Here is a 20789-nt window from a genome sequence, read left to right on the forward strand (position 1 = left end):
CATGTCGTCGTGATCGGTATTCGGTAACCATTTTATTTGTCATGTTATCCGCTCAGTTTGCTCTCTGGTTTCATGAGTTTGACGTTTTTAATTTAAGTTCGCTGGACCGGAAGCGCCATTGTGTGGATTTGTCAACAAGAGGAGTTCCGGGTCACAGGGCATTCTGGGGCTTTGTTTCACTCAGTGAATGAGGATTGAGGATTAGGATAGATGAGGGCGAGCCTACCGGAAGTAAGCTGTGACACGTGCCCTTTTGTGGTTTGTTTTCAACGTATCCAATCACGTGACTGTTGTCGCGAAGGGTGCACTAACCGGAAGTTACGTAGTTCGCGGGCGCCGATTCTCACATTTTCATAAAACTGATCCAACATTACCTCATCATCATCATTACAACTTTACAGTTTGATCTGGAATAATTGTTCGTTTTTAGTTTCGAAACAAAACCCGAATGTTTGCAACGAAATCATCGATCTGTGGCGAATCTGCGGATTGGAATTGATTAATTATTTTTTGAAGGACGCTTGAGTGAACTCTGTCTTCACTCGCACATTGACATTGTTGTTTGTACTGTGTGGGACTGTACCACACTGTACTTCACTCTTCACTGTACTTCACTCTTCACTGTACTGTTCGCCATGAATGGAGATGTCTCCAGTGAGGACAACAAGTTGAACCCTCCGGGATCCTCGAGTTTCTCCGATGGAAGGAACTTGGTCGGTCCTGAAGATTCTCACTCGGACTGCAGGTTCAGGATCGCTCGACCTGAGGAGAACGAGTCCGGACACGGTACGTGATGTTTACTGTTTAAATACATTTACATGGGGAATTACACCATGTACGGGGAGGGTTCACTCTTACAAGATCGTGTCTACGTCCTAATCGGGTTCCCTCGAACAAGATCGTGTCGATGTCCTGACCCGGTGACCCGATCCCATTCGCAATCGGAGATCGAACAGACATTTTGATTCCTGATAGATTCGTTAATGGACAAGTTTTATTTATTTATTTGATTGATTGTTTGTTTATTTATTTTGTATACTAAGTCGAGGCTCGTGTTGGAGCTAACGCACAGAACATACAATAAAGGGAGCGGGAGACAAGAGGGGGAGAGACAGGGAAGCACAACAACATTGGAGAACAGGGACATCGGGAGATCTGTGGAAGAGAGTGGGCTGGGGGAGGATGTGGTCCACGGGATAAACTAGATGGACACCACAGGGGATTTCAGGAAAGAAAACGGAATTTGAAGGGGGTGGATTTGGAGTGTTTTAACGGGGGTAGAAAATATCAAGGTTTTGGATGGGGGAAGATAAGAGATGGTGGTGAACAGCCGTTTTAAAGACCTGGAGGGAGGAGTGGGATTGAAGAGGGTGAGGGAGTTTGTTCCAGAGGTCGGAGAAAAGAGGAATGAAAGAGTGAAGGTGAGCAGAGAGTCTTGATTTTGGCAGTTTAACCATAAGAGGGTTGCATGCAGATCTTGTGCGACCTGTCGGAATATTTGGGGGACAGAGCCCAGACAGAGCTGGGGAGCAAGGCCGGAGAGGAGTCGTTAGAAGACAGAAAGACCACCTACCTGCCTGCCTGCGGTAGGAGAGCGGAAGGCCCTCAGAATCGGCTTCATTGCGGGAGATTCCAATGATTCTAAGAGCTTTGGTTTCTCCAGCGTGAAGCCGAGCTAGGTGTGAGGCAGGTGCACCAGCCCAGAGGGGAGAGCAGAATTCCACTGAGCCGTGGATGAAAGATTTGTAGGTTGTGAGGAGCTCAGTAGTGCCAAGGAAGGAGTTCGCACAGCGGAGGATGCCCAGTTGGTGACTGGCTTTGGAAGCCAGCTTGGAAAAAAATAATACCCTTTAAAAACAATGGGCAACAAGGCTGCAGTGATCCAATATTAAAACTCAAATTCCGAGTCAATCGGATGAAAACTTACGATCTCATGTGACCTTGACTTCTTGCTTTTGACCGGTCATACTAAACACTGCCAGGAGATGCCGGCAGACGTCCTGGGATTCCCGGGGAAACGTTTTTAGCAAATGAACACTTCGATAGCAGTCGGAACCTCTGTTAAGCTCAATTCCGCTGTTTAAATTTTGAAAATCGGTTCAGGTCAAGAGTTTGTCAGTCGTATCACATTGAGCAGAAATTAAATAAAGGCACGAACACCGTACGGACACACAATGTCGGGACTCTCCATGTACAGGGACCAACAAGCTCCTCATACCACAACCCCCACCCCCCCCCCCCGCCCTTCCCCCACCCCCTTCCACGCCTCCCTCCACCCTCAAACAACTCTCCGGTGATGTCCGGGTGGTGTACCATGTCCCGACCTATTTAGTATTGCTCCTTTTGACTCACTCTTCTTCCAGATGACAAGTATTGTGAAGATCAGTGAAGAATTGCGACCTGTTGGTGGTTGAGATACAGAAAAGACAATCATACAGAATAACAGACGAGTTTTGGAGAATCCGAGGGAAGATGAGGAAACGATTGAACTTCTCTCACAATTTCTCCCGCCTCTGGAACAAATTCCCCCACTCTCTTCAAAGCCTCTCCTCCCTCCAGGTCTTTAAAACAGGTGTTCACCACCATCTCTTATCTTCCCCCATCCATAACGTTGATCTTTTCGACCCCTATTAATACACCCCAAACTCACCTTTTTCAAATTCCGTTTCCTTTCCTGAAGGTCCCGTTAGTGTCCATTTGTTTATCCCGTGTACCCCGCCCCATCCCTCTCTCTTTCACAGATCTCCCAATGTCCCTGTTCTCCACTCTTGTTATGCTTCCCACTCTCTCCCCCTCTTGTTTCCCCCTCCCTTTATTATGTTTCATGTGTGTTTATGTTTGTGCTTTTGTTTTTTATGTGCTAGCTCCTACACGAGCCTCGACTTTGCATACAAAAAATAAATTGAAAAAAGGGCAGAAGGTCAAAGGACAATATCACATACAATACAATCATCAGTTTCCATCTGGTTGACTTGAAATTTGAACAGAATCTGAAAATCGGATCTCATTGAATTGGTCCCGCACCACAACTACTCAACCCCTTCCCTCCACCCTCTCCCCCCCGCCACAACTCTCGCCCCTCTTCCCCCCACCAAAACTCCTCAACCACACAGCACCCCAAAAGCATCAACCTCCCGCTCCCAACTCCACCCCACCTTTGCTCTCCCTCCCCATCCCCCTCTCAACTCTCAGGTATAAATCCCCTCCCGACTTCAAAGCCGAGATATCGGTCCAATACTTGTACATACATAAATGGGGGGACTAAACGTAAAAAGTGCTGTTGTTCTACAATGGTAAAACATACATGCATAGAAATACCAAGAAATAAAAGCATCTCGAAGGCCGTCTTTCATATTGTTGCCCTCCTGACAGAAAATACATACGTCTAAATCCACCTTACGGGGCCTTTTCAACATCAACAGGGGCTCCATCATCAGCGATTTTGAAAACAAATAAAACAAGATTAATTTATTTAAAATCTGTCTATTTGCTTTCAGCAACAATTTCTACTATTGGGCTTGACACAAACATTTTCAGAGGGAAACGTAGCTTCAATCAATGATTTTCTTCCCTGACTTTCAATGCCACATTCATGACCACATGAACAGAGCCACCTGCTACCAATAGATACACCTGAGCACAATGTTTGTTATGTAGGTTAGGCTTATAAGAATGACCAGCACAACTTCCAAAAGTTGTGTTCATCTCATCGTAATCATGAAAATATCAAATTTGTCCATAAAAAAGGTCTTCGGCAGCCATATTGGATTTGCCATTTTGCGCTCTTATGATGCAAAGCCGAGCTTGGCAACAAGCAGATTCAAATTCAGCATACCTAATTCACCCTAGAAAGGTTTGTTGACATCTGGTACTCAGAAATGCCTTTTACTTCCTGGATAATATGCTACTTCAATTTCTCATCGTCTATTTTTTTTTTTAAGTTTCGTTAGACAATCTTTCTTGGGCAAACTGCATTTCAAAGTAGGCCTCCAAAGATAGCAGCCGACTGCGCATCCTATGTTGTCAAAAGTCCTTCCTTGGCACACCTGTACTCCTATCCACTGACGAGGCTTCCATCTGCAACTTGATGGAGCACTGCTCTCCCCTCTGGGCTGGCTCCCCTGCCTCACATCTTTCTCAGCTTGACGCCTCGGAAAACAAGGCCTTTAATATTGTTGTGGATATGAGAATGTTTTTTTTATTTTATTGTTGTGGTAAAAGGTTGTTGTAAAAGGTTGTTGTAAAATATCACCCCTCCTCCCTCCGTTTGTGGTTGTATAAAGGTCAAAGGGCGTTCCCGTAGTTAGTCCATAAAACATACATGCAGGACACGATATATCTTTTTTGACAGTTATATCCTTATTATGTGTATTAGTGTAAGGCTGTGTCTTCCATTAATTGAAATACTCCATTGCACCAGTGAAAGAGAATAGATTCCCTTTCCTTCCCGTCCCCAAAACCTCCATTTCCATATTACATCCCCTCTCGTCACTGCTGAGCCCTCGATTCCCAATCACCTCCCCTCCAATAACCGCCATTGACCATGTGCTTTGAGTCGGAGAAGAAAGGCGTGTCTCCACCTCGTCAGAGGGGAGGAGGGGCGTGCCCGCCCGTCGTCATCCAAGGCGGAGCCCGAGGGTCGCGCGACCAACCAGGGCCGAGGTGAGCACCCCGATGGGCGTGTCCAAAACGCCGGGGGCGTAATCGCTGGAGGCGCTATAAAAGGCGCAAAACGGAAGTGGTCGCAAGGAGTTGGTCGGAGATGCACTTGGAGTTGGTCAGGGATGCACAAGGAGTTGGTCGCAAGGAGTTGGTCGGAGATGCACTTTGAGTTGGTCGGAGATGCACTTTGAGTTGGTCAGGGATGCACAAGGAGTTGGTCGGAGATGCACTTGGAGTTGGTCAGGGATGCACAAGGAGTTGGTCGCAAGGAGTTGGTCTGAGTTGGTCTGAGTCGGTTGCGTTGGTAAGGAGTCGGTGGTCAGTTGGTTGCGGTGCGGAGTCGGTGGTGAGGAGTGAGAGAAACAAGAAAGAGTTGAGGGTTTGGACCAGACAAGTCCTGGGAACGCAGCGGACGGAGGCCGCAGCAGCAGGAGCACCCAACAGCCAAAGGGGGCTTGAACGGCGGTTTGGAGCAGGGCCGAAGAGGAACGGCGGCTACTAAACGCGCCGGTGGTGCTGCGGGACCCCCTTGGACCTCCCTCTCCCTCCAACCATCCACCTCCTGCCTTTCCACCCTTCTTGTATACGTGAGTTTGTTTTGTTTGTTCTGTCCCTGGGTATTTAATTAAGTCTGTAGGTAAGCTAAAATTTGCACTGTGTCACCTGCGTCTTATGTGTTGTAAATAAACTTGATTGTTCCTTTTTGCTTGTGTAAATAGTCAATAAATTCAGTCGTATTTCCAAACCTTTCTTGGCCTTCGTTTTCCTCTTTACATTGCGTCGTTTTTGTCTTTTCCCTCATTGAGCAGCTGTGGTGCGATACGGCCAAAGTCCTGGGTGAATCGGGTGAGCCAGGGATCCTGTTAGGTCGCGGTCATACACCACCGCTCGGTCATCATAACATCTAAACCGCGATCTGTAACAATTGGTGTCTGGGAGTGGGATTTGAGGCCCGAACCAAATTTTTAAAACGAATAGAGAAAAAAATAAAAATTTTGGTCAAAATTACGAGCTGCCGAAATTTGTTTTGTTTAAAGCAAAACCCGAATTTTGAAATCGCGCCATGGCTGGGCAAGGCGACGGGATGCCGGTGGGAGAGCTAGAAGAGGGGTTAGGAGTAACCCAGGATCAAATGGAGGGGAGCAATGAGGAGGCGGTTGAGGGAGTATCAGACGCACAAAATGGCGCGCTCGCGCACGTGGTTGAAGGGTCCCAAAATAGCGGCGCCGCGGAGGGCGAGCCCGCGGTGGCGGCTGGGGACGCTGGGCAAACCGGGTTTGACCTCAGATTATTCTTGACCCAACTGAATGCAAAAATGGATAGTATGGGGGGCCAAATGGGGGCAATGAGGGGCGAAGCGAGGGGTACCAATGCCCAAATTGGGGAGTTAGACAAGAAATTTGGGAAGTTAGACAATAATTTTGAGGGGTTAGACAACGGGATAAAAGAGGTGAAAAATGGGTTAATGGGGTTAGAAAATAGGATGGAAAGCAAATTGCGGGAAATAGGGGAGCAATCCGCCCGAGAAATTAAACAAATGGGAGAGCAGATAGAGGAGGTGAAAATCGGGGTAGAAACCAAACTGGATGCTCAGAGGGATGAATTGGGACAGATGAGGGTGGCATCTACAAAAGAGAGGGAGGAGATGAAGGAGGAGATACGACGAGGTGTAGGTGAGGAGGTTTCGGGGCTACGCGAGGAGGTAAAGCGAGGTGAAAAGCGTATAGAGAAAGAGGTGAGAAATAATACGGCTAAGTTACAAGGGGGAATAGAAGATCTGACGGAGGAGGTGGAACAGCTGACAGAGGGACAAACGAAGTTAGTGGAGCAGGTTCAAAGGAACACTGCAGTACTCGGAGGGTTAAAGGTGACACAAAAAGAAATTAAAAATGACTTGATAGCGACACAGAGGCAATGTCAGATGGTACGTGAGGAACTGACAATGAGGGTGGACGAGGTGACAGAGATAATGGAGACAAAGGACCGGCAGGTGAGGATGCACATAGAGACGGTCACGGTAGCCTTAGAGGACGAACTTGAGGGGACGCACCGAGAAATAAAAGAGGTTAAACAAAAACTAGAGGAAGTGGAAGAAGAGGTGAGTGAAATTAAGAAGAGACGGACAGAAACTAAGAGAGAAATCCAGGAGGAGGTAATGGAATATGTACAAGGTCTGTGTTCAAATCATGATGTGATGCTCACTAACCAAATAAAGAGTTTGCAGGTGGCAAAGGAGGTGCGGAGACGAAGTACGGAGGTGAGTGGCAATGTATATGATGTGAGGAAAGCTTCAGTCGGCTTGGGGATTGGTTTGGATCCGGGTGTTCGTGAAAGGCCGGTGGTGAAGTGTGTGACAGGTCAGGTGTGCGAAAAACGAGGTGTGCGAGAAAGTCCGACCATGGGGTGTGTGAGGAAAAAGTGCACGCCGAGGAGTGAGTGTGCCGTCAGGAGTGAGTCGGTCGTAGCGCGTGTGCGAGGGAGCACAGGGAAGCGCGGTGTGGTGAGTGTTACGGAGGAAGTAACGAAAAAGTGTGCGCGAGAGGATGCGCGAGAAAGGTGTGTAACGGACGGGTGCATGAGGAAAGAGTGTGCTGTCGAGAGTAAGGGTGAGTGCGCGGTCAAGAATGGAGGTGAGAGTAGTGAGAGTGAAACGGAGCGTGAGTTGGTTATGACAGGTGAGCGAGGATGTACACCTGGAATGGAAGGATGCACACCTGGAATGGTAGAGCGTGTGTGGGAAGGCACATTTGAGTTGGTCGTGAGGCACATGGTTGGGTGTGCGAATGAGAGCACACCTGTGATTGTCACAGAGGAAGTGACCGAGGAGGGGGCGTGAAGAGGTGTGTTGGTGAGGTGTGCGACCAACGAATGTGTGCCAAAGTGTTCGGTGGTCAGGTGTGTGACCAAGGCTGGGAGTGGAATGAGTGTACCGAGGTGTGTAAGGAAAGGTTCGAGGAGCATGGAGACGGCTGGATGTGTGAGCAAGGAACGGGCTGCGGGGTGTAAGCATCCAGGTGAAGCATCGACGGTAACCAGGTTAGAGGTTAGAACGACTTATAGCCGACTCGGGCCCTCGGTGCGCGTCGGGCAGCTTCGCGTGCCGCGAGAACCAGCGGGGATCCGAGCCACGGCGGGTTCGAAAGGACCGCTGTGCGCGATCCACGCTGGGCCTCGCGTGGAACGGCCGCGTCCGGGCTCCACTAGACGGAGCGGGCCGCCCGATAGGAAGGGTCGTCATGGCGACCACTTTCTATTGAGACGTGCCGGCAGGTCGAGATCGGGACATTGGATGGCTCCACGCCGAGGTGGTGCGTGGGATCACGGCCCGGGTAAGCCCCCATCCCTGCCACGAATGCGGGACGTATCCAGCCGCTGGCACAAAAGAACCCGCGTTCATGGCTCGGCTGTACGAAGCCGAGCTTTCGAAGGAAATTGCGCACCGAGAGGATGTAATAAGTAGACGGGTGATGAGGATAGTGTTTTGGCCCCGAAATTAGAAAAAAGCAAAATTTGATGATGGTATGGGTAGAATTGGCAGTAAATGGAAAATTTTTGAATTGTTGGATTTGGACGAGCGAAATTGGTAGTGAGAGACCCCCGATGTGGTGGGATGGCAAATCCACCATCCCTCACAGTGGGGCAAAGGAGCAATAGTTTATGGGGTGGCTATGACAACCGAGCCAGGGAGGGCTTGGATAATTGTAGGGATCTAGCAAAGATGACATTAGGTAACGTTAAAATTAGTTAGTGACTGATACCTGTAGTGGGGACGCAGGTAGATTAGTGTGGATGATAATGACGTGGGAGCGCAATAGTTTAAAGGGACGACTGGGAAGCGCAAGTTTCAGAGGGGAGTAGTTAGCTGAGATGATGCCGTGTGTGTGAGGATTGAACAGGTGTAATTGAACAGGTGTGATTGCACAGGTGTGCAACTGAACAGGTGTGTGGAGCAGTGTATGAGGGAGTAGTGGTGATTGTGTGTTGTGTTGACCAACTGGTCCAGGAAGAGGAGGAGGGTGCAGGTGGCACCAGGTAGGATTGCACAGGTGTGCAACGACAGGTGAATGAAAGACAGGTGTATGGAATAAATGGTATGGAGTATTGGAATGGATGGTCGTGGAGTGAGTATGGTGGAAATTGTGGAGTGGAGTGGATGGTGCGAAGGTGTGAATGGGGGAAGAGTGGACCCCCATCACGGATACCCGGGGCGGGTAGTGCAAGTGTTAGGTAGAGGGTATAGGTAAATTGTGGTTGGATATTGGCATCTGTGGTGCGAGGTGAAAGAATGGTATTTGGATGGGTGCATTAGTGTCGTGGAAATGGCTGGGCGTGTAGCCTGTTAGTGTGTGTAGTTGGTTGGGCGCTCCACCACTGTGAGGATGTCGGCCAGGTGAGGCCGCAGGTGGGCTCTGGGAGCCGGTAGTAGTTGTTGTGGATGGGGCCCGAGGATCCGGAGGACGGACCCGGGTAGCCCAGTGCCAGAGGGCACCGAGTGGGGTGACAGAGCCAGGAGGGGCCTGCCCCAGTTAGATAGGTTAGGGTGAGGAGCTAGGTAAGCTCGGGTGGCAACTACAGTGGTGGAGGTGTGCAGGTGGGTAGACCTGCTGGGAGAGTTACACGTCGCAGCCCAGAAATTGTGCGAGGGCACCGGGAGATGAATCGGGGGAGTGAGACCCCAAATTGAGAAGTACCACAGTTTGGGCAATGGGAATTGGTTATTAGAACCCATAGTGTAAGTTGGCCAATGGATTGGCAGGGAAAGACCCTGGGTAGTGTAAAGTGTGTTAAAGTCATTTAGAAAATAGTTAGGATGAAGGATCTCCTCGCACCATCTGCATCCACTCACCTGAGGTGACAGGTACTCCACACCATGCCATGTTTTGATTATTTTTTATGATGCAAATGTTTGGATTGTGAGACACATCATGACGTGGGTGTGACATTGTGCGTAATTCCATCTCTCCCTCCTTATGAGGATTGATGATGAATTGGTGATGGCAAATTTTGAAGTAGAGGGATTGTGGAGACGAATTTGGTATAGGGGAAATATGGGGAAGACGTGACAGTAGTGACGAATTTGTAAATGGGTAGATTTTTGTACATATGGGGTAAGGGCAAGGGTAGGGTAGGTGACAGGGGGGTGACGTACGGTAGGGACGAGCTTTCTCACTTCGCCCTCCGTACGCATTTCGCCTTGCATTGCCTTATTGACGTGTACCCTTGTGACCTTACCCCTCGCTCAATTGTCTTTCTTTTGTCTCCCACATGACCTGTGCGCCGTTGGGCGCCGAGGGGAGCGTGCGTGGGTCGGCCATTGTGCGCCCGAAATTCCCAGAACCAGCTGTCTGCATCGATGCACCACATTATGGACCACATGTCTGTGGCCGAGCACCACTTATGGACCCCATGGGTTGGGGCATGGCCCCTCTGCTGGAACCGGCCATGAGGGCCCGAAATCTTGCTGGCGGACCTTGGCCACAGGGCACCGATGCCCCACAGGTGAACCACACTAGTCGGCCCTGGGGCCATAAATAAAATCAAATAAAAAAGGGACACATGGGGCACACTTTATTGCAAATAGGCCGCCAGTAAGAAAAGCAAAGAAAATGACAACAACTGGAAGAGATAATAATAACCAGCAGAGGGAGCCGAAGAGCAAGAGATCACCTGCAGGGTTAGGGGTTGTTGAATTTATTTTTATTCATTGAACAATGGTGACTGCACCGATTGGTGCTTGAGGGTGCTTTGGTGCGTTTTTGGGTGCGTTCATGGTGCGTCGATGCAGAGCAGACTGTCTCCCCCCCAGAAAGAACAATTACAGGTCCTGGGTTAGTTTTGTAAATAAAAATAGCGTCAATTGTAAATAATGCTTCCCACCGTCAGTGTGTAGTCTGAAGACCATTCCGCAATTCGGTTAACTGTGGGCGTAAGTCTGTTAGGCAGGGTGCAATGGAGCAGCGGGACACATTTATTATGTTTTAAAACTGTCGCACTCAGGGTCAGGTTAAAAGTAGAGGGAACTACACCTACGTGCCACACTAAGGTAAAAGTTATAGGCCCGGGACGTGCCTAAGGGGAGGAGGGTGCAGTGTTGTGGATATGAGAATGTTTTTTTTTTTTTATTGTTGTGGTAAAACGTTGTTGTAAAAGGTTGTTGTAAAAGGTTGTTGTAAAAGGTTGTTGTAAAATATCACCCCTCCTCCCTCCGTTTGTGGTTGTATAAAGGTCAAAGGGCGTTCCCGTAGTTAGTCCATAAAACATACATGCAGGACACGATATATCTTTTTTGACAGTTATATCCTTATTATGTGTATTAGTGTAAGGCTGTGTCTTCCATTAATTGAAATACTCCATTGCACCAGTGAAAGAGAATAGATTCCCTTTCCTTCCCGTCCCCAAAACCTCCATTTCCATATTACATCCCCTCTCGTCACTGCTGAGCCCTCGATTCCCAATCACCTCCCCTCCAATAACCGCCATTGACCATGTGCTTTGAGTCGGAGAAGAAAGGCGTGTCTCCACCTCGTCAGAGGGGAGGAGGGGCGTGCCCGCCCGTCGTCATCCAAGGCGGAGCCCGAGGGTCGCGCGACCAACCAGGGCCGAGGTGAGCACCCCGATGGGCGTGTCCAAAATGCCGGGGGCGTAATCGCTGGAGGCGCTATAAAAGGCGCAAAACGGAAGTGGTCGCAAGGAGTTGGTCGGAGATGCACTTGGAGTTGGTCAGGGATGCACAAGGAGTTGGTTGCAAGGAGTTGGTCGGAGATGCACTTTGAGTTGGTCGGAGATGCACTTTGAGTTGGTCAGGGATGCACAAGGAGTTGGTCGGAGATGCACTTGGAGTTGGTCAGGGATGCACAAGGAGTTGGTCGCAAGGAGTTGGTCTGAGTTGGTCTGAGTCGGTTGCGTTGGTAAGGAGTCGGTGGTCAGTTGGTTGCGGTGCGGAGTCGGTGGTGAGGAGTGAGAGAAACAAGAAAGAGTTGAGGGTTTGGACCAGACAAGTCCTGGGAACGCAGCGGACGGAGGCCGCAGCAGCAGGAGCACCCAACAGCCAAAGGGGGCCTGAACGGCGGTTTGGAGCAGGGCCGAAGAGGAACGGCGGCTACTAAACGCGCCGGTGGTGCTGCGGGACCCCCTTGGACCTCCCTCTCCCTCCAACCATCCACCTCCTGCCTTTCCACCCTTCTTGTATACGTGAGTTTGTTTTGTTTGTTCTGTCCCTGGGTATTTAATTAAGTCTGTAGGTAAGATAAAATTTGCACTGTGTCACCTGCGTCTTATGTGTTGTAAATAAACTTGATTGTTCCTTTTTGCTTGTGTAAATAGTCAATAAATTCAGTCGTATTTCCAAACCTTTCTTGGCCTTCGTTTTCCTCTTTACATTGCGTCGTTTTTGTCTTTTCCCTCATTGAGCAGCTGTGGTGCGATACGGCCAAAGTCCTGGGTGAATCGGGTGAGCCAGGGATCCTGTTAGGTCGCGGTCATACACCACCGCTCGGTCATCATAACATCTAAACCGCGATCTGTAACAATATTATTAAAATCTCCCGCGATGAAGAGTCTACGGCCTGTCACTTCGCCATCGCAGACAGGTCGGTGGTCTCTTTGCCTTCTACCACGTCCTGTCTGGTTTTGTACCCTCTACTCTTTTTATGCTTTGTCGCCCCAATATTTTTGCAGGGCACACATGGTCCACCATCAACCCCTTCTGGTGAAACCACCTAAATCCAGGATCACTGCTCACCTCCACTCATTTGTTCCTCCTTTTCTACACCTGTGGAACCAACATCCACATCCTCTTCAATCTCATTCTTACCTCCACGTCTTCAAGACCGCTGTTCAACACCATCTCATCTCCAATCCAAAAACATTATCCTTTCTTCCCTCGTTACCCCCCATCCACACAATCCCAATCCCTACTCCTTCCCAACTCCAATTTTCCCTCCTGAGAGTTGCCTTCTGTATCCTACTTGTCCACCTCCTGCATCCTCTCCTACCACCCCCTCCCCCTTTTCCTCCATATACCCTCTGTTTGTCCACCCTCTCTGTCTTGGCCATCGGCACTGCTGTTGGTGTTTCCCCCTCTCTCTGCTGTTCTTTGTCCTGAAGCGTCCTGATCCGTTCAATGTACTAATAAGAGCTCTTCCACTGGCCTTGACTATGTATTCCAAAAAAATGAAAAAGGTTATTTCATGTTGAGTTTGAATGGGATGTTTTTATTTTCAGATTTTATTGTGGAAGTGAAGGTGGAGTCCGAGTTCATTGATGATGCCTCCTCGCTTGTCAAAGGTCTGAATAACAATAATGATAATAAAAATAAAAATATTCCAGACTGTTTTCCTCAGTAAGAAACAAATTGTCATATGGTTTACAGGTGAAGATCTGGGGACGATGGACACTTTGCAAAGTTATTTTCAGACCTCCCATGATGCTTTGAGCAATGTGTGTGTGAAGCAGGAACCACTTGGTTCTTTCTCCGAGGAGTCCGACAAAGGTGCTCAGCTGGTCGACGGTAAGCCGAGCTTCATACAGAACACATCACACTGTTTTTACTGGGTTTTTGTTGTTTTTAATGAGGAAATTATTTCGTTCCAACTTCTGTGGAATAACAGATCTATTAAATTGTGGTCAGCCAAGTGGGCTTGTTTATCTTCACTGGACAGGGACAGTTGTTATATGCAGAAATATTTCTGTACTTTGTATTTCTGGACTTTACTCAGGATTGATTGAACACATCAATCTAATGTTTGAAAAGTCTGTTTCACAAATACACATTTTGCAAATAGCATTGGAATTGGAAATAATAAATCAAGTGAGATTACTGGGACATGACAGGTTTGAAAGACAAGTTTATGACAATGTAAACATGTGAAACTAGAATGGCACTCGGTAGAGCGTATATCTCCGCGAGGCTGAGCAGTTTACGTTTTGTCTTCTACTGATAAGCCGAGTCTGCATCCGAACCTAAGCCAAAATCGAATCGGCTTGTTCTTGTCACCTACCCAACTGATCCACCAAGTTATTTCAGTCTGTCCTCAAGTTTTTGAAACGTCATGCTATATATCGCCTGAACTACAGACCTAAAAATGGCCTTGAAAGGTGATTCCTCTGTATAGTTTTTGGAGCCATCTTTCAGTGGTGAATAATTACTTTAAAATAATGTAATTGTTGTATCCGGATCCGGATCTTAACCATCAAATGACGAATTGTGCGACCAGAATTTTCCGGACACGTCATGTCGCAACTCTCTTATCCAGGGACTCCATATGTACAATGTCACTTTTGGAATGATTCTGTCCATTTTTCCCACTCTCCCACAATCCTGGCCTGTTTTGCTTGAGTCCACATTTACGTTTCATTTACAGACTTGGCATTTAATATGGAATATTTTTTTTTTCTTGACTTGGGCTTACTTTCTTAACTCAGTATATCAATCTGGTGAGTTTCTTTTACACTTTGGTGATTTATTTGTTGAAAGAACCATGTCACTGAATGTCTGTCGCAGCAAGAAGTCAACAACAGGATTATATCACAGGTGGCGTGGCAAAATGTACAGACAGGTGCATTTGATGATTGGCTTCACAGTCGGGTATACAACGGTTGTTGCGTTCTGTATTAGTGGAAAACAACTGCTGCATGTCTCCAAAAGTTACTGCCGCTTCCTCTGGAGATGGTCCGTCAACTCGACAATGCTGTTTGTCATGGAGTGGTGGCTTTACGAAATTACGGCATGAAACAGCGTGCTATTGCTCGGCAGTATGGCATCACTCAAGGTCAGGTGTCAAAGATCCTGAAACGAAATGCTCAGAGGGGTGTCCCTACTCCAATACCGAGGCCAGGACGTCCCCGCAGAACCACAAGGAGGGATGATCGCCAGCTGCACCGGTTAGTCCGCAATGGCCGGACCAAGTCAGCTAATCGGCTTAGGGATGAGTGGCAGCAACTGACAAATGTGCCTGTATCCAGAAGGCTAGTCAAGCAACGACTGGTTCAAGCAGGCAATCGTGCCAGGCGTCCCCTGAGAAAGCCATGCCTGACCAGACAGCACCGCCAGCGCCGATTGCAGTGGGCCAGAGAGCACCGTCAATGGCAGCCAGGACACTGGAATCACGTGGTCTTCAGTGACGAGTCTAGATTTCTGGTCTATCGTCAAGATGGCCGTGTCCGAGTGCAAAGACAAGTGCATGAAGCCTACAACAAAGATTTATAGTGCCAAGAGTCCAAGCTGGAGGTGGTGGGGTGACTGTTTGGGCTGCTCTTCATGCAGGGGGAAAAACTGACCTTGTTGTTCTGAATGGAAACCTGAACCAGTTCAAGTACAGGGGCATTCTGGAAGAAACATTGCTTCCATTTGCTCGTGCAGCCTTTTGAGGAAACTTTGTCTTCCAAGATGACAATGCACGGCCTCATCGTGCTTGCATGATCCAACACTTTCTTGCTGACCGTGGTGTAGAGCAGATGGAGTGGCCTGCCATGTCCCCGGATATGAATCCCATCGAGGACTTGTGGGCAGAATTAACGCGTCAAATCGACCACTTGGACCAGCAGCCGACCTCTGTGCGTGAATTGCAGCAGGCTATTGTCACTGCATGGCAATCGATTCCTGTCCAAACCTTGGGAAATCTCGTGAACAGCATGCCTCAATGTGTACGTGCTCTCCTGAATGCTCGTGGGGGTTACACGAAGTATTGAACTGGAATTTTACTGTCCGTAATCCCAGTCGTAATTTAACTTTTGTTTTTGTTAAAAAAAAATTGGCTCATGTGCAAAATAAAGAGATACTTCTGGAAAACGTACAGAAGTTTAACACAGTACTGTCCATGAATTGAGTTCGATATCAGTTTACATCACTTTCAAGGATCAATTTATTTGTTTCGAAATGTCAAATGTGGTTTTTGTTTCTTTTAAAGGTCACATTAACAAAATCTAGAATGATTTCAACATAATTCCAATGAACTTTTGGTTCTAAGACATCTTGAAAAGTAAGTTCACCCCCACAAAAAAAAATTCCATATTAAATGCCAAGTCTATATTTTCAGAAAACAATGCTTCATGTTTTATATGTTTTGTTCTTTTGGTTTGATTTTTTTTTAAACAAAAGAAAAACCTCCATGTTTGAACCACGTTAATCGCTTCAGCCGTTATAGTGTTGGTTTGGGCAACAGTTTAACATTGTTTTTAGAGGGAAAGACGATGAAGAAGTATCATTTGGTGATTTAGTGATTTCCCGATATGGTACTTTAGGGATGTATTCCGGCATATTTTAAAGTCTTGGTAGTTCAGAAAATACTGGAGAATAAAAGGTGTGGCATGTACCCAGAAATATAATGGTCAGCCAACATGTACCTTGACATGTTCCCCAGATTGCCCGTGATTATTCGGAATTTGTACGTGCATACTCTGTGCTGAGTATGCACTGCAGGACGAGAATCCTATAGCTACCTCATGGTCATATTCCATCTTCTTGGATGGCAGCCAACATCACTGCATTACATTAACTCGAATGGCACTCAGTAGAGAGCATACCTCCACCTGGTTGGCCATATCACTCAATGGTGAAGAATCATTTTAAAACTTCTACAAGCTGGATCCAGACCTTCACCAAAATTGAAGCGATTCTTCCTCGTCACACACACAACCTGTCCAACAAGTTTCGTCCAAATCCATCCATAACTTTGAGATATCCTGGTATGTATCGTTTTTGGCCATATCTCCCAATGGTGAAGAATCACTTAAAAAAAAAAAAATTCTCATATCCGAATCCATATTCAGATCTACACCAAAATCTAATCGAATCGTCCTTGTCAGACACCCAACTGGTCCATCAAGTTTCGTCCAAATCAGTCCACAACTTTTTGAGATATCCTGCTATGTATCGTTTTTGGCCCCATCCCCCAATGATGAAGAATCACTTTTAAAATTAAATAATTATCATATCCGAATCCATATTCAGATCTTCACCAAAATAGAATTGTCCTTGTCAGACACCCAACCGGTCCATCAAGTTTCGTCCAAATCCGTCTTCAAATCCGTCCACAAATCTGTCCTCAACCAGATCGGAATCCGGATCTTCAGCAAAATCTAATGATTTTGTCCTTGTCACGTACCCAACCTCTCTGCCAAATTCCGTCCGAATCCGTCCACAACTTTTTGAGATATTTTGTTCACAAACAAACAAACAAACAAACAGACAGACATAACCTCCATCAGAGGTGAAACAGCGGTGAAAACATAACCTCCATCCACATTTTGGTGGTGGAGGTAAAAAGGTGAAAAAGACCAACATCCTTAACGACAGATTGGCCGAATTCCATTAATCAGCACGTTCATGGAATCATCGTAGTTGACATAAAAAAAAAAATTATCCGACTACCTCATCTCAAATCATCAATTGGGATTCAGGCAAAGTCATTCTATCTTGGACATGCTGCTTCTGCTCTCACAACAATGGATGGAGATCGTCAATGTCATTCATGAGATCAGGGTTGTCTCGCTAGACATATCTCGAACCGTTGATACAGTCTGGAACCCTACTTTGCTCTCTAAACCCTCTGCCAACAGCATCCAAAACCAACTCCACTCTTGGGTTATTGATTTAATCTGTTCTTATCCTCTCTCTCTGTCAGGGAGCTCCCAAGGCAGTGTTTTCGGCCCCTTTCTTTGTCCTAATCTTTATGAAGTCTCTCCGACTCTCACGAAAATCCTCCTCATCTATTTGCTGATGACTCCACCCTCTGCCCTGACATCCCTCATCGTTCAGAAAGAAAGTCCGCAGACTCTTCCCTCTCTTCAGACCTTGACAATATCATAAGCTGGCCCCACACTTGGAATGTGTCATTCAATCCTGAGAAATCCCACACACACATTCTCTGTATCCAAAAGGACCATCTGGAAAATTGCTTACTCACCTAGAAAGTTCACAGAACACGATACCCCGTGCATTTGTAAGTGCAGTTTTTAGGTGCAGTTTTACCTCAATTTTAATAAAATAATGATCTTAACAATCGTTTTAAAATCTGAACATTTCGTGCCATTGAAGTCGTGCAGAAGCAATCCTAAACTGAACCTTTCTTTTAATTGAAGAACAGCAAAACTGGAGGTTTTTAGATGTATTTTGACTGATGCTTTATGTACTGCAGTCTTCAGGCGGAGAATTCAATTTAAATAAAATAAAGATTGTAAAAGCCAATTGTAAAAGTTTTTAGCTCACCTGGAACATTGTTCCGGGGAGCTCATGCGATGGCGCATCGTTTGTTCAGTTTGTAAACACTTGCAACTTCTTCTCTGAAACCTCTGATGGGATTGTGACCAAACTTGGCACAAATTATATTTGTTATGTTCTGACTAAAGTTTGTTCACGGCATGAAAAAAAAATCAGGCCCTAAAAAAATCAGGGTCTTCTGGGGGCTGCCCCTCAAAATACATATTTGCTCTCTCAGAAACTACACACGCAATGCCGATGAAACTTGACGACAACCTTCATCACCCATGATTTACCAACGCTTGTTCACGGAATTTTAAAAAATATCGGTCTAAGGGGGTGGGGTGGGGGAAGTTGCCCCCAAAATAGGAATTTGCTTTTTCCTTTGAAGCTACACACACTATTTTGATGTTACTTGACCACAACCGTCATTACCCATGATGTACTAAAGTTTGTTCATGGCATTAAGATAATCGAGGTCTGAATTTGTATGTATATGGGGGGGGGGGGGGAGGGGGAGAGTCAACGTGCATCCAGATTTGACCCCCCCCCCCCCCCCCCCAAATATGTATTTGCTCTCTCTTAAACTACACACAATTTTGATGTAACTTGACCACAACCTTCATCACCCATGATGTACCAATGTTTGTTCAAGTTTTTTTTCCTGTTTGGAATTATTTTCAATTTTGTTTGACAGGCAGACAAATGGAGTAAAAATATTATCTCACTCCTCTCTGTGCATGTGTGATCGGGACAGCTGTTCTTCGATCAGTAAGCTGTTCCTCAATCATAAACTGACAGGGACGGACGGACAAGAACCAATATTGCTAACAGCATTCTCGAAGAACTTCAGTCACACAAACTCTTGTGTCTCACTCTCAACCATGATGCTTATTGGGCAAATTACATTTTGAAGTTAATCTCCATAGCCAGTCGCCAACTGGCCATTCAACATCGTGCAAAATCCTTCCCAGGCACATCTGAACTTTTATCCACCGACAAGGCCTTCATCCTTGATAGAATGCAGCTCATACGTTGCCACTAGGGCACCCTACATCTAGCAGATAAAATACATTTACTTCTTCCTGCAGCTGTATGAATCAAATTGGCGCCCCTTTATATGAACTTTTCTGGAGCGTGTTACTTGGTTCCTCCGAAGAACACAAGGGTAGACCAGCATGCACACAATATTTTTTGAATATCCCTTATTTTCTATAGTTTGGCATTTTCTACAAGCTATGGAATGTCCCTTCTTTTCTAGAGTTTGCCACATGGAACATAACCTTATATAAAGGGGCTTTTTTAATGCCCCTGGCATTTTCCTCAAGAATGTGTTTTATGTTTGCTCAAATCTAATTTCTGTGAAATATTTGTAAATTATATGATATATTTCAAATCAGTGGAGCATACTGCTTTATTCTACCAGGTATTGCCCCTATTTTTCAATGATAGTTTGAATTGTTTAAGATTTTTGTGACTTGTCTTTACAGAGAAACAAATGCAACCGGTTGCATGTTCCAACTGTTCCCAGTTGTTCGACCTGGAGGTTTTCAATTCACACACGACTCGAACCATTTGTGAAGAAACTGACAACATTAGCATCGTGTCTTACAACCGCAGTTGTAAAAGTTGTACAGAGACCCTCAAGAATATCCAAGGAAGTGAGAGACCACACATGTGTTCTATGTGTGACAAATCGTTTACCGTATTATCATCTTTAAATCTTCATAAGAAAATACATATCGGGGAAAAGTCCCACATCCTCAAACCCGCAAATGGAGATAACAACCAACGTGAGAAGCCCCACAAGTGTTCCTTGTGTCCTAAAGCCTTTGCTCAATGGAAAATTTTTAATGAACATCAAAGAATGCATTCAGGTGAGAAGCCTTACAAGTGCTCCGTGTGCAACAAGGCGTTCCCTGTTATCTCAGCGTTGCAAGTACATGAAATAATCCATTCAGATGAGAAGCCTTTCAAGTGTTCTCTTTGCTGCAAAACTTTTGCTACTTCCTCAAATTTACACATTCATCAAAGAACACATACAGGAGAGAAACCATATAAGTGTTCTGTATGTCCTAAAGCATTTAGTCAGTCATCACATTTACACATTCATCAAATAATACACACAGGGGAAAAGCAATACAAGTGTTCCGTGTGTCATAAGGCCTTTGGTCAATTGACACATTTACACAGTCATGAAATAACACACACGGGAGAGAAGCCCTATAATTGTTCTTTTTGTCATAAGTCATTTGCTTGGAAGAAAACATTAAAAGAGCATGAAAGAATACATACGGGAGAGAAGCCCTACAAGTGTTCTGTTTGCATCAAATCATTTGCTTGCAGGAACACATTAATGGAGCATCAAAGAACACACACGGGAGAGAAGCCCTACAAGTGTTCTGTTTGTCAAAAGTCATTCACTTGCAGGAAAACATTAAGAAGGCATCAAAGAATACATTCAGGAGAGAAGCCCTACAAGTGTTCTGTTTGCAACAAATCATTTACTTTGTTACAATCTTTAAAAAAACATCAAAAAATACACAGTGGAGAAAAGCCGTATAAGTGTTCCGTTTGCAGCAAGGTGTATACCGCCTTGTCATCCTTCAAAGCTCATAAAATAAGACACACAGGTAAGAAGACATAAATCGGATAAAAAAACATGATTTTGAAGACATATATCGGATGAGCCAAAGAGAGAGAATCAAGATAAATAAGAACAAGAACGATACTCTTCGATGTCGTGACATCAACCGATATGCCTCCACCCACATTATTACATCATTATACATCTTTGCACCAAGTTTGACTTTGATCCCTTCAGCCGTTCTTAAGTTATCACAGTAATGAAATTTTTGTGACTTAACATTACCTCTGACCTTTGACCTTTTGACCCTAAAATCTCAGTTTATGTTTACATCATGATACA

General features: G+C 46.1%; 1 protein-coding gene across 1 annotated transcript in view; it reads left to right on the forward strand.

Moving 5' to 3' along the window:
- The first annotated feature begins 635 nt into the window (after positions 1-635).
- LOC137427463 (uncharacterized) overlaps positions 636-20789 on the forward strand; it is an 87006-nt gene continuing 66852 nt past the window's right edge. The window contains exons 1-4 of the mRNA XM_068116987.2: positions 636-786; positions 12886-12948; positions 13034-13171; positions 19351-20493. Coding sequence (XP_067973088.2) covers positions 636-786; positions 12886-12948; positions 13034-13171; positions 19351-20493 — 1495 coding nt within the window. The remainder of the gene's footprint in view (positions 787-12885; positions 12949-13033; positions 13172-19350; positions 20494-20789) is intronic.

This window comes from Myxine glutinosa, chromosome 5 (assembly GCF_964187855.1).
Source record: "Myxine glutinosa chromosome 5, kmMyxGlut1.1, whole genome shotgun sequence".
Lineage (NCBI taxonomy): Eukaryota > Metazoa > Chordata > Myxini > Myxiniformes > Myxinidae > Myxine > Myxine glutinosa.